The sequence below is a fragment of the Pectinophora gossypiella genome, chromosome 7, assembly GCF_024362695.1.
Source record: "Pectinophora gossypiella chromosome 7, ilPecGoss1.1, whole genome shotgun sequence".
Taxonomy (NCBI): domain Eukaryota; kingdom Metazoa; phylum Arthropoda; class Insecta; order Lepidoptera; family Gelechiidae; genus Pectinophora; species Pectinophora gossypiella.
In genome coordinates this window covers 17,015,873-17,031,153 of record NC_065410.1, presented here as the reverse complement: position 1 = coordinate 17,031,153, position 15,281 = coordinate 17,015,873, and the positions used below count along the sequence as shown (strand labels likewise).

Below are 15,281 nucleotides of genomic sequence, written 5' to 3'. Positions count from 1 at the left end.
TGGTATAATATATATGATACGACCTGAATGCAAGTTACATACATACATAAACAGCGTATACACGTCCCATTGCTGGGCGCAGGCCTCCCCTCAATCAACTGGTGGAGGTATGGAGAATACTCCATACTTCGCTAATACCACGGAATTGTCTTACTTTTTCGGAAAATCGGGTGATCCAAGCCGGCAATGTCCTTACCAAACAAAGGACAGTCTCATAAAGTGATTTCGACAAGGTCCCCTTTGTGAATCGAACCCGGACCTCCAGATCGTTAGTTCAGCGCTCTAACCACTAAACCACGGAGGCTGTTGTGTAGGTGTACAATACGTGCGTACATAGTTGGTATATCAGTTGACCTTTACCCCGCTAGGATGTCATTAATGTCTACGTATAATCATAGAATAAGGAATAATACTACGTATAGAACGGCAACTCTCTGCTCCCCACCAGCGTCTGAGCTAGGTTTACCCCGCCCCCCCCTCGAACAACACACGTCTTATGTTGGAGTTCACCTCTGAGTCCTACCCTATCTACATAATATGGTGTAGTATTTGTCTTAATATTAAAAGTAACTATAAGTTATGTTCTGATGACTTGTGGTTCTGCCCACCCCATAAAGGATTGGTAAATGTATGCACGTCTACATTGTCTATGTTACCTGTATCGTATGTAAGCTGCACGATGCGGGGGACACTAATCCCTTTTCCATTAATAGTGTTTTAATTAAACCTGTGAGCAGCTTTAGTGCGAATGAAACGAGTTAGTGGGAACGCTGATTCGGCTTGACTGACCTTTGCTTTATTAAGTATTTGAACACATACATAAACTCACAGACATCATGCCTCATGCGGTGGAGAGCAATAAGCAATCAGAAGAGGATATGCAGCCACTTTTGATGCGATTTTCGCCAACCCATCGTCCATATAATGTTGGAGATAATACAAAAATACTTTATTGCACACGGGAAAACAAAGAGAACTAAGGAGCGCAATTATTATAGGCTTTATTACTAAGTAGTCTATCTCCTACTATTCCTGTCTCTTTTGTAGACTTAAACTTAAACTCCGTGGGCTCCCAGCTGTGGGGCGTGGGCTCGAGGTCCACCTGTGGCCCCCGGGCGGGGTCGTTCACCGGCCCAGATCCGTGCCCCAGTTCCCGGCGCAACAAGTGATGTAATCATGTGCATCGCGGTTCCAATGACGACCTATTCACGACCCACCTTTGACATTTCACTTAGAAATGGAATAAAACTGTAGCCTTTGTTGCCGACTGAATCCCGGCAAAGTCTGCGCACATCAGAGTTTGCTCTTTGAATCTATTTTTGATACTGCGCAGGTCTTTCTGATGGTAATGCTTTTGTGAAAGTCTCGTGATAAAAGTAGCGTAGATTTGAATGTTTTGCGAGGGTTGAGAAACTATTGATAATAGCTGAGTTAGTAGGTACTAGATAATATAGTACAAGAGCGGAGAGCAGCAAACCCTACGTCATCGATTACCAGGATGTTACCAGTTTAAAGTTGTCACAGTTTGAATAGGCCTACTAAAATATAAATTAAAATCCGACTTCTGCGAAATCACGCTCTAAAAACTGAAACAATATTTCTCTGAAATTCTTCTGTCCTAAGCCAATGCACACTATCACGGCTATCTCTTAAACGTCATTATTTGGATGAATTTCAGAGAAATATTTTCTTAGTTTCATAGTTTTTTATATATAGTAGGTACTTAGCAGAGAAACACTTAACCCTTCTTTTTGATTCACCGTAGTCGGGTGAAAAGCAGCTACATGTAAACGTTTTGCAAGCCTTGAGAAACAATTGATAATAATTATAATACAAAGATGAGTTGTGTAAGTAGGTAATAGATTGGACTGACGTGTGTAACTACTATGAAAAACTCTGTAGATTTTATGGTTCCGTGTTCAAAGGGTGGAAACACAGAACCATTAACTGTGGTCCTCGATTTTGTGTTTTTTCACATGCATTGCTTCATTTCTTTATCAAAGGTCAAGTAAAAGCAAGACTTATTGATTCCGCTGTTCCGCTCAAGTGTCCAATTGGGTATTTGACTTTGTCAAAGATATAAATTATATAAAATGCTAACGTACAAATAGAAGCCACTCTAGATGATCAAAAATCAATCTTGTATTACTATTCGAATTGTTTTCAAATTTTATTTATGAATTAAACGGCCTCCGTGGTCCAGTGGTTGAGCGTTGTGCTCACGATCCGGAGGTCCCAGGTTCGATTCCCGATGAGGACAAATCACAAAAATCACTTTGTGATCCATAGTTTGCTTAGAACATTACAGGCCGATCACCTGATTGTCTAAAAAGTAAGATGATCCGTGCTTCGGAAGGCACATTGAGCCGTTAGTGCCGGTTGTTACTTACTGATGTAAGTTCGTAGTCGTTACATGAGTCATGTCAGGGGCCTATGGCGGCTCAATAATAATCCTGACACCAGGGTTGATGGGGTTTGTAATCCACCTCACAATCCACACGATAGAAGAACAATGAGTACGACGTTTGACCGCTTTTATTGATGACGTCACAGGACAGTATATCCATATAATCTCCAACCTTCGTTTTGACCGAAGTATCTCATTTGACCAGGTTGTCAAGTAGCCTATTGGCAGGAGCTCTTGAACCTGGAACTGGCTTTATGATTGAGAATTACTTTTCACTCTTTTGATCATAGTAATATTCGTCGGACTTTTGTTGAGTCTTGTTAATTTTGTTTCAAAGTTTAAAAGATAATTATGTTCGTTAGTTACTAATTGAAAACGGAGCGGAGTGTTTTAATTTAGCGTTAGAAAAATTATAGTAGCTTTGAACACTTTCTATTTCTTTGCTTGGACGGTTTTACACTTCGATTACTGCTGTCGCGAGTACAAATAACCCTCTTTTTTGCTTCGTCGCTGTCGGGTAAATACGTAGGCTGCACATGCCTGCAATACCTTGGTAGTTTACGTGTAAGATGATACTGATCATAATCTAGAGACCTTAAATTAAGAGGTAGCTCATTTCATGATAACCCAGTCTGTGTGTAATCGACTTGTATGCCCATCTATCGTGTGGGTTGTGACGGCGATAACCAACCTCATCAACCCTGGTGTCAGGGTTAGTATTGACACGACAACATACTTAAGTACTTATGTAAATATTAGCCTACTGCTTAACGTGCCTTCCGAAGCACGGATCATCTTACTTTGTGGTGAAAAGTCTATATTAACCAAACTTGGGATAACAAAGTGATTTTTGTGATATCTCCCTACTGGGATTCAAAGCCGGGACCACCGGATCGGGTGCGGAACGCTCGATCACTGGACCCATTAAACTTATAGGTAGAGTGGTATAATAGGCTAAGCAAGCCAATCCAATAGAAGAATTTCTAGAATATGATAACAGTGGTCTTTGAAATTACGATTTATTAAATGTAAAAACCTTTTTATGTAAACCGATTTTTATGTTACCTAGAAATTGAACGTCTTATAAAGCAAATAGTTGTCATAGCTCACAAGTTGTAAGGGCTTTATACGACTTACGTGACTATTTAATTCAGCAGCCAAATGAGTCCCCACCTTTACGGCCCAAGTTGGTGTACTCATTAGGGTTTAATTCACCAAGTTCCGCTTCTGATTACTCCGTCCTTGGTAATTGTAATGTCTCTAGTGCTCAACTGCAAGGTAGCTATAGCTGTCTAAATATTGTGTAGGTGTTGGTCGTGTAGATATATGTATACATATAGTATATTGTTATAGTATACAGGGTGTTAGTGACATCGTAACGAATAATGAAGTACGTACAGGTAGCCATACAAGTACGAATGGGTGTTAGTGACACCGTAATGATTACTGAGGGGGATGATTCAGACCACGATTCGTAGTTAATATCAAGCGGAATTTCCGTCGCAAAATAAATTACTTTTTTGTATTTTTTTACATTATTTTCAATTCTATACTTTTGCGATGGAAAATTTCATTTGATATTAACTCAGAATAATTAACTGCGTCATCACTGTATACACGTACGTACAGGTAGCGATACAAGTACGTACGGGTGTTAGTTACGCCGTGTAACGAATACTGAGGGGGACGATTCAGACCATGACTCTGAGTTTATATCAAGTGGAATTTCATGTCGGAAAATTCATGAAAAATTTTGTGTTTTTTTAATTATTTTCAATTATTTGATATCAGTCTCCACTCAGAATCGAGGTCTGAATTACTCCTCAAAGCTTTCGTTACGATGTCACTAACAGCCTGTATAGGTATTTGTAGATTAGTGTTTATTTATTTTATTTTAGTTTGTGTTTGTTGTAGTGTGTTCTACACTGGACTCGTGACTAGGTTTAGGTTAGGTGTATTATAATATTTATAATACTATAATGGACTAACTTAACTGCCTGTGTTGTAAATTACCACCCAGACACAGCAGGTACCTCCTACTTTAAAAAATATGAATATAAGATTGTCACGTTATTTCTAGGTGGGTAAATCCACATGGAATTATAAGTTTCGTCATATAATAAAGAATAATAAATACCTACTTATTTTTGTTTTTTCTTTTGAGGCAATGAACTAAAATAATTAGGTACGCATTGCATTATATAAATTAATGAAATGTAGGACTTTAAAAACCCAACCAAGTATCTTTTCTAGTTTAACATAAAATACAGCATAAAAAAATATTTTTATTGTACCATGTTTTATAAGCAAACTAGCGACCCGCTCCGGCTTCGTCTTGAAATTATTTACGATATCACATTAAAAACCTCAAAAATAACAGTATTTCTCCACTATTTTTTTTAATTAAACCTTCCTCTTGATCACTCTATCTATTAAAAAAACCGCCTTAAAATCCGTTGCGTAGTTTTAAAGATTTAAGCCTACACAGGGATATAGGCACAGAAAAAGCGACTTTGTTATACTATGTAGTGATAAATAATTTTGAATTTTTCGAATGCTAACTCTGACATGCAGCCGGTAGGTTTGCACGCTTATCACAAAATTATGGCTGTAAGTTTTGAAATGGCGGCATAAATAACGGCGACGGAAACGCCGACGTCGCCAGTTCGCCACACGACCTCTTACATAACCTGACCTAACCATCGCGTGATAGACCAGGTCTAGCAGTGGCATACTTCCGACGAGCAACCAGGGCCGGTCTAACCACACGCCCCTGTGCATGTTTCAAAAAAGTCTTTGTGCCAAGTCTCTTTTTTTTTATTTATTTAGCTTTGGCGACATGGCCATCAGCTTAAAAAGAAACGTTAGTTACAATCTCATAAAAAATACATTCATGAAACTTATGTTTAAATAAAAAGGAAAGGCGAATATAGCCATTAACTTAAAAAGTATCTTCTGTAAAAAAAACCTGACCTGTCAAATCTTTTGGTTAGCGTCTCTATGGAAATGGAATAACGATAGGGAAATGAAATGTGCCAAAGGGCGTCATAGGATTTCAAATATCATCTCTTTTTAAAATATTTTACATACATACATAAAATAACGCGTATTTCCCCTTGGGGTAGGCAGCAGCCACGGAAATCCACTTACTACGATTATTTTCGAACGTTTTAGTAAACGGCAATATTTATGCACCAATAATTGAACTCCTCTTTTCACCATATAAGTAATGATGATGACAAATAAATAGCTATCTGGATGAAGTGAAGGTTTTTTCGATAAGAACGCCTTTGCCACTTTAGTGTTAAGTAAATTCATTCAAAGTGTTCGTATCGTATGTTATTAATAGAATCAGGCGATACTCTGGGATTCCATTATATTTTCTATTTTGTCTGTGGCATTTTACGTCTCTACGAATCAGTGGCCCTGTGCTCCTGGCCCTATAGAAAAGACGGAACTAAATCTAGCATCTTGCGGCCCGCAGCTCGGATCGCGTGCCTCACGAACCCCGCAGTTTACGGCTTCCGTAATGAAGTTTCTCGTTCTCCCTGCCTTTGGCCGACCGTTATCTTTAAAAGCTAATTTCGTTTCTGTCATTATTCAGAATATCTTAAAAGTTCAGCGTTTCCTCATTGCTGTGGGAATGTCTGAATAGAAACTTTTTAGAGCGAGAGTTTACAGTTTATATTTGAAGATAGATTAATAGTGACGCTTCTTAGGGTTAAGAAAGGCCGAGGCTCTAGCAGTGTATATACATACTTTCGATAAGGATATATCTATATTTGTACCGCGTTCGTTAAATTATACCCTTTAGATTATTTTATTCTCGTAAAAACCATTCCGCCAAAATTCCTGAACATTTTCATGTTCCTTTGAACATTTTTATGATACTAACGCTAATGGGGAAACGCTGTTCTTAATTAAAGTATTAATCTAATTAAAAGATATTTCTATGATATTAATCTCATAAAGTAAATCAAAGGTAATTAGGAAAATGTTGTTCTGCCTGTCTGTTGGTAGGTACTTACTCCCTGATCGTTATTAACATATTTCATTTTCCAGTAATCCCTTGAAATTCTTAATTGGATTCTAGAAGGTAGTTCTTAAGACAGGTCTAGAAACGCTACAACTTTGACATTTAAACTTAAGGTTCATTATAATTTCAGGTTGTAAATGAGTTGATATTACTTGAGCTCTATTTCGTCTTCCACTCGAGTAAACTGATTATTCTAACAATCATCTGTGAAAAGGATTAATGTGTTTAAAAATGCAACACCTCATTAAAATAACATGTTTTATTATCTATAAAATAATGCATCAGTTCGCCCTATTATAATCAAAGGTGTAGAAAAAATTAAAAACCTGTCCAGCGGCGATTTAAACAATCCCGTTCGAGCTTACAAATCCATGAATTTCCTTACCAACAATTTATACTGAGTTAATGTTTTCCGATAACATCTATTGGTTTTCCAATTTCCGCCAGTTCACGCTCGGAGGGCTCGTCCTGTGCCTAACCAGGTGACTAATTCATACCCGGAGACGAGACATCAAAGAATTGTTGGCAGGTGCCACAACGACTGCTGATTATGTCGTTCCTCATTCTGTATCGAGGCGTCATTACAAAAGTACCTCCGTCTTTTGAAGTCAGTAAAATGAAATGTTCACAGGAAGATAAATAGCGATGGTAAAATAATTACTAACAGCATTGCGGGTTGTAAACAAGTTCATTAGTGAAAAAAGTAATAAAGATATGTTTATATCCTTGACTGAGTGAAGTCAATGTGGTCCTGTGATACACCGGCTTGGTTCTTAAACGGGGAGCGCCGGTTCGATCCCGGTACCGGACTTGCACCAATGAGTTATTAATTTATCTTAAATACAGTTTTTACTAATACAATTAGCTCATCACTTATTACGTTTGTATAACAGAAAGCTCTGTGAACTGTGGGTGGGTATTTAGTACCTACATCTTGTGATGGATGTACCTCTGACTACCCCAATTGGGATATAATCGTGCGGTTATATTATATTATATCCCTGACTAGCACATGTAATAGATACTTATGTGTCATTTCCATGTCAGGAATTCATTATCGAATAATGTACGCAACCTTACGCCGCAAATAGTTTTGTTAGGTGCGTTTTGTGTGTAGTGGAGCGAAACATAATAGAGAAAAGCCATAACCGTAAATTCAAGGACGATACTCACATAAAGTACCTATTAAAATGTTAGTTGGTCTACCTATGATTTTCTGCCATATAATTTAGCAAAGTTAGACTCCCCATGGATTTCACACGCTACCTTCAATTCGCGTGTGCTGGAACGAATCACGAGCGAGGCGGTGTGAGTCACGGAGCCTTCCCCGCCTACTAGGCGCTGGTTCACTGCTGCTGAAATACGTTTTTTTTTTTTCAACAAATTACCCGTTACAACACAGTTCAGCCGGAAATCCTTCAAAGTTGGAGTTTAAGTTTCGCCAGGGAAAGGAACCTTCGTGTAAGATTGTTCTGTTACCGCGTATTTCAGTGCCGAGTTTATTATTCACATCCATTTATGCTATTTGTTTCATGCTTTATTCTGATTGAACTATCCGACTGTGTTTACTTTTACAACTGCATAATTTAAGACCAATAATACTCTGCGTGCCTAGAATTTAAATCGACGTTTAGTGTCTTGAATTTATCACGAGTTCGAGAATAAATTATCGCCTAAGTATTCAATATCGTACTAGAACCAGGGCTTATCGTGATTTGATGTGATTATGGCTGCAAGTTACTTCATTTCGTAATCGCTAAGTTGTCATGGAACCGTGCTAGTAATTTCACCTGAGTCCACCGAGGCATGACACAGGGTCAAGGCTAAGTCGTCTCCAAGCAACAAGCTGACAACAAACCATCCTCTATTACACTTTAATATATTATTAACAGTGTTAAAGTCGTTATAGCAGAACGTCTTATAATTTTGCTAGTAATGGTAATTTTGGGAGCCCCTCGTCGGGCGCCATTAAGCGTTGCTTTATTACAATTTTTAATTAAGATCCTCACAATGTTAAAGCAATTTGAATTTAAATAACATTAAATGGAACGTAATTTACATGTTCGCAGCGTTCGATACCACAATATTATTATAAATTAAATATGGCAAAATATTGTTTTAGCCGACATGGGTCGGGCTGCCTACATTTTCGGTTTCCTTCTATTTTAAAAGGTTTCATTTATTGTTCAATTTATTTTTCCCGTAGGATACCATCGTAATGAAATGACACATAAAATCTTTTTGTGCCGCCATTATCGAGCTTTGTACTCGAGTGGGGCACAAATCTGCTGATATTCCGCAAACGAGGCTCGTACGCGACACATTGATTGTGCGTGTCGTGAGTCCTCCGCCGAACGCCTCCCCGGGGGAGTATTTTGCGTAAATTGACTGAAATTTTAGACCTTTTCGTCGCCCGTTTATCTCGCAGCGATTTTGTTCTTGCACATTTATCAGAAAAGGGTCGCCGGATCCTTTGGAACATACGAGTCATTGGCTGTTTCAGTAATATTTTAAAGTGAACTTCATGTTCTTTGTTACGTGTAATTTTAGAAGTTACTGCTTCTTTCGTATTTAAAACTCTTTGGTTGTTGCGGTAGGTTTTTTCACGAAAATGTATGGTTCCAGTGGGAATACAATTGCATTACCGGGGTAAAAGGCTAGGTCCGATTATTGTGGGTAGATCCCGAGGGGACAATCACTTGTAACGAAAATGGAAGGAAAGTGCTTCGCAAATTCCCACAAACGGCTCATTAGACTCTCGAGATGAGTTTAGCGACCCAGTCGGACAAGACGTCGTTATCTTCAAAAGCCCATTTATTTTTGTTTGACAACTCGGTTGAAAGTGTAACTAATTTTTCTTCAGCTTTTCTTATTGCCAATTTCTCTAGAAATACTTTTCGTAGTAAATAGAATATTTAGTCATAGTTGGAATTTAATATAGCTTCATTTCAAAAATCAAGGGCGTCGTTAGTAAAGTCGTTGAAAATGTGTAAACGTTATCGCTTGGCTGTTTCCCAGCGATAAAGTAAAATAAGTGAGGCGCAGGTGCGATGCGCGATGTCGCCTCACGTCACGCTATACAATTTGCGAATCTGTTACTGCCGTGGAAATTAATTCTTAGGGTCAATGACGACCTCGTGTCACGGTAATGATAGTGCTAACAATCTGCTCAATTTACGATCGACATTGTTTGCTTGTACACCGCTTACACAGTTAAGGCATCTACGCTGCGCGGTTTATTCGTAATAATTATAACTTTTGGCAGAAATTCATATCATGTGGTTTCCAGGATTTGTGCCCGATTAATGGCAATAGGTTCGCCCCCTATTACACGGGACATAAACATAACTGGCGAGGAGTTGGTGTGTGTAATATACACCTCTGTCTACCCTTTCGAGGATATAGGCGTGATGCTATGTTATATGAAGTTGTTTATAGTTGTATTAAGACTATGTTCCCAATAAGAGTAGTCAGAGGTATATACATCGCATGACGAACTAAGGACATAGAATAGATACACATGCTTCACTGAGCTTTTTGTTAGACCAACGAGATAGGTGGTCGAGCTAACTGTGTTAGTGAAAAGTAAATTTATAACTCATCGGTACGGTCACAAGTACTAATATGGATATACTTAAAACACGTAATAACGGGTTATTACCGCGTTTAAAATAGGGATATGAGAGTCCCAACCGCCTCCGCCGCCGCCGCGTTTAACCGCGTAAACTTAAAACATTGTATATACTTTGAAACCATGTCACATTATCTTTTTTTTGACAAATTAAACCGTAAGTCTCATTAAATGTCAAATATAATAGTGCGATAGGGTTCTAAGTTGGGTACATGATATTGCTCATGACTGTACAAGTCCAGTGCCTGGGAACGAACCCGGACTCCTCGTTGGAGAAGCAAGCTGGTGAACCACAGTCACATCACACTGTATTTTGTGTCACTACACAGTATGTGAATAACTTACTTCCCATGTGAAACAACAGTAACTTAAGTGTATATCTGCGCGCGCGCCGACCGGCGCCCGCCAGTAATAAACTAGCTCGTGGTTATGACACATGTCGTTTGATTTCTAATCCTCGGAACACACACTACATACGAATCTATCAGTGGCGACGAGGCAATACCTACCCGCGCGCGAAATACGTACGTTAATGGTAAAATGAGTGCTATAATCGGATCGCTGGGATTATTCGACTATAAAAACCAAGAATGGTCTGTTTTCTACGGGAGATTAAAGCTATTTATCAAGCTAAATGACATCAAGGCCGACAAACAAAGTGCAGTATTGTTGACGAGTTTTTCTGACGACTCTTACCGATTAGTCAGTAATCTACTGCACCCAAAAAGAGTCGACGAGGCGACATTCGACGAGCTGGTGACAAAACTCAACAGTCATTTTACACCGAAGAGGTCTACGTTTGCAGATCGAAGCAGGTTTTACGAGGCGGTAAAATTTGATAACGAAAACGCAGAAGAATGGGCGGCAAGGTTACGTGGTTTGGCGGTGCACTGCGAGTTTGGGACGGAGCTGGAGGTGGTATTACGCGATCGGTTCGTTTTGGGTTTCAGATCAGGGCCTGAACGTGACCGACTTTGTGAACAGGATATTTCTTCATTAACCTTGGCAAAGGCGTTACAAATAGCTCAGCAGGCAGCCTGTGCGAGGCAAGCACGGGCTAGCGATTCCGTTCCGGCAGTCATCGTAAAGGAAGAGCCGTTATACAAGACGAATGCCAACCGCGCTGGACGCAGCGGGGGCGGCGGCGGTGCCGAGAGGCGCCGTGGCGATCAGAAATGTTGCACGGTATGCGGTCTTAAAAATCACGTGGCAGAAAAGTGTCGATTTAAGAACTATCGGTGTAACAAGTGCAATAATAAAGGCCATCTTAAAAAAGTGTGCGAATTAAAGGTGAATAATATTGAATCACAATCGGTACGCGACTCGCCTAGCCTGAATGAACCAGAAGACAATGAAGATTGCGAGGAATGCCAGCTGTTAAGCTCAAGGTGTGTGAACGGAGATCCTATTTTATTATCAGTATACATTTTTGACTGTAAATTTGATATGGAATTAGATTCTGGTTCGAGTACTAGCGTAGTTTCAGATAAGTTTCATGCTGAACATTTTTCTCGGTACCCTCTCGTTACAAATTGTAACGTGAAAATGTGCTTTTATAACGGTCATAAAATATCGCCTGTCGGTTACTTCACAGTGCCTGTTAATTATGGGAACTTGAAAAGAGATGTATCTTTTTATGTAATTAAAGACGGCGGAGCACCGCTTCTCGGGCGAGATTTTATGACTAAATTTGGCATCTCTTTTGTGATGAATAATAATAAAATAGGTACATCTAAAAATTCCGGGGAAATTGAACGCTTATTGTACAAATATCAGGACCTGTTTAGTGACGGATTAGGCTGTTATAAAGGGTTGGAGGTAAAACTGCAGTTAAAAGAAGATGTAACCCCTAAGTTTTGTAAAGCAAGGCCAATTCCTTTTGCAATTAAAGGTAAGGTAGAATCCGAATTAGACCGACTCGTGTCGAAAGGAATTTTAATACCAGTGAGTCACTCTGATTACGCTGCACCCATTGTACCCGTATTAAAACCGAACGGCAGTGTCAGAGTGTGCGCGGACTATTCAGTAGCGCTTAATAACGATATTATTGTTGATAAATATCCTTTACCGCGGATTGAGGAGGTATTTGTCAAACTCAGTGGAGGGCAACAATTTTCGAAGCTAGACTGCAGTCAGGCATACAATCAGTTGTTACTTTCGAAAGATTCACAGAAACTAACCACCATTAATACTACCAAGGGTTTGTTCATGTATACAAGGCTGGTGTTTGGCCTGGCGAGCGCCCCAGCCATATTTCAACGGGCGATTGAAAATCTTTTAGTGGGCATAGAGGGGGTGACAGTTTTTCTCGACGATGTATGCGTAACCGGCCCAAATAAAGAAGTACATCTTGAACGGCTCGAAAAAGTTTTTCAGCGATTTAAAAATGCAGGGTTAAAATTGGAAAAAAATAAGTGTGCTTTATTTCAAGATAGAATCACGTATTTAGGGCATGTTATAGACAAAAATGGTCTGCACAAGTGTTCGAGCAAAATAGAATCAATACAAAAAGCGCCGAAACCTACCAATGTGACGGAATTAAAACGGTTTTTAGGTATGGTCAATTACTACCGTAACTTTGTACCCAATGCGTCGTCCATAATGAATCCACTTCACGAGTTGCTTCGCGCCGGCGCCCGATGGGAGTGGACAGAGCGACAGCAGGCGGCGTTCGAACGAGCGAAGGACGAGCTGACTTCAGAGCGCGTGCTGGCACACTTTGACCCGAGCGCACAGCTGGTGCTCGCAGTGGACGCCAGCCCCGACGGGCTCGGCGCAGTCTTAAGTCAGGTAGGTACCGATGGTATGGAACGACCGCTAGCTTTCGCCTCCAGAACATTGTCTAGCAGTGAACGAAATTATAGCCAGCTGCAGAAGGAAGCGACAGCCATCATTTTTGGTGTCAAAAGATTTCACCAATACTTGTATGGTCGCCGGGATCCTTTCATTTTAAAAACAGATCACCGACCCTTGCTTGCTATATTCGGTAAAAAGAACGGAATCTCACCAATGACCGCCGGTCGCTTAGTTAGGTATGCAATTTTTTTGTCAGGTTATAATTATAAAATCATATATACAAGAGGAAGAGAAAATCAGGTAGCCGATTATTTTTCTCGCGCCGTGACATCGACGGATGTAGCTGAGCCGAAGGTAAATTATAATCATAGTCACAGTATCAATGCATTGCAGGTGACGTCACTGCCAATTACGTACGAACTTATTCGAGACGCAACATCGTCAGATAACGAGTTAACTACCGTATGTAGGTATGTAAGAAACGGATGGCCAAGAAAAAATAAATGCCTAGATATTTTACCTTACTACTTATGTAGAAATGAAATCGAACTGGATAACGGATGTTTGCTACGAGGTCATCGTGTTATCATTCCACAGGTGTACAGAGGGAGGTTAATAACGGAACTACACAAGTCGCATCAAGGCATTGTGAGGACAAAAAGCGCAGCGCGCGCTCGCATGTGGTGGCCCGGAATAGATAAACAAATTGAACAAATGATAGCCGCGTGCAGTGTGTGCAGCGCGCTACGGAGCGCCCCGCCCCGCGCCCCGCCCGCCCCCTGGCCGCGTACTGCCGGCCCGTGGGAGCGAATTCACATTGACTACATGTCAATAAACCAGAGGTCGTACTTGGTGGTGGTAGATTCTTTTAGTAAATGGGTCGAATGCTTAGATATGGACGGTAATGTTACAACTAAACATTTAATAAAAAAATTAAAGGCTTTATTTTCTAGGTTCGGGTTACCAAGACTGATTGTATCTGACAATGATCGAAAAATTGCATCCCAAGAGTTTTTAGAGTATTGTAAAATCAATGGTATTAACTATTTGACTTCACCTATATATCATCCGAATAGTAATGGCCAAGCCGAAAATTCTGTTCGTAATTGCAAAAAAATGATAAAATCAATAATGACAAATAACTCATGTATCAGTAAAATTAATGAAAAATTACAAGATTATCTGTTTGAATATCGTAATACGCCTCATTGTTCAACCGGCGAATCACCAGCGAAGCTGATGCTAGGTCGTCAGTTGCGAAGTATTTTAGATATGATTAAACCACCTACTCGGGTCGATAATAAAAATAATTTGGAACATAGTGAAATGAAACAAAAAAGACAGTTTTTTGAGGGGCAGAATGTGTGGGTTAAATGCTTTGACAATAAAAAGGCAAGTTGGTATAAAGGAAAAATTGTTAATAAGCTCGGAAATAGATTATATGATGTACTATTACAAGATCAGACTGTAAAACTAAAACGACATGTAGACCAATTGTTAAGCCGTAGTACAGACAATGATCATTATGCTTGTTCAGAGCAGTATTTAGGGGGAGATATTTCTTCCGGCAACACATCGTCACCAACCACACATCATGATCGTAGCTTAGAAACAGATGTTAGAAATAATGAGCAAGTTGATGAGATGTGGCATGAGGCGGTGGGAGACGAAGTGTTGGAGGAGGAAGTGGAACCGAGCAGCACTGAGCAACCCCGCTCGGTCCCATTGGATGAAGTTGTAGAAGTCGGTCAACCCGATGACCTGCATCTAAATCCGGAATCATCTCTTCTTCCTCCACATCCTTACAATCTGAGACCTAGGACTAAAAATATTAATTATAAGTTTTAACATGGTTGTTTTAGTTATGTTTAAGCTAGATAATTCTTTAATAATAAGTTACTTAATTAATTAGTAATTATTTATTGTTAACAGGTTTTGTAACTAAGGAAGGAGGAATGATGTGTATATCTGCGCGCGCGCCGACCGGCGCCCGCCAGTAATAAACTAGCTCGTGGTTATGACACATGTCGTTTGATTTCTAATCCTCGGAACACACACTACATACGAATCTATCAACTTACCTACGAGTAAATTAAATCGAGATATTTCGAGATCCAATATCCAGAACCCTGAATTACTTAATAAAAGAAACAGCAAATTGAAAACAAGTTGCTGTAAACATAAGTATAAAAGTAAAAAACTTATTAAGTTCTATTTGTAAGTACAGCTGTGTTGAATTAATGAATATATGAGAACAGAATAGGTTGAAATAAAGTTACAAAGAAATTACCCAATACGTTAGTGCGACAGGGCTCTAAAGTGGGTATATTATGCTCTTGATTGTACTATCTCCCGCCGTACATTGAAGTTGTTGTAAGTTGTCATCGCCCTGTCTGTAACGTGTAATGAAA

At 39.6% G+C, this 15,281-nt stretch overlaps 2 protein-coding genes across 3 annotated transcripts in view; both read left to right on the top strand.

The window, feature by feature from the left end:
- The window catches only part of LOC126368375 (apoptosis-resistant E3 ubiquitin protein ligase 1), a 65,360-nt gene that overhangs the window by 6,958 nt on the left and 43,121 nt on the right, over positions 1 to 15,281 (top strand). The window lies entirely within an intron of this gene.
- Positions 10,477 to 14,891, top strand: LOC126368477 (uncharacterized). The gene is made up of 2 exons (XM_050012497.1): positions 10,477 to 11,462; positions 14,803 to 14,891. The coding sequence occupies exons 1-2, from the start codon at positions 10,615 to 10,617 to the stop codon at positions 14,813 to 14,815; spliced, it is 861 nt and encodes a 286-aa protein (XP_049868454.1). The 5' UTR covers positions 10,477 to 10,614; the 3' UTR covers positions 14,816 to 14,891.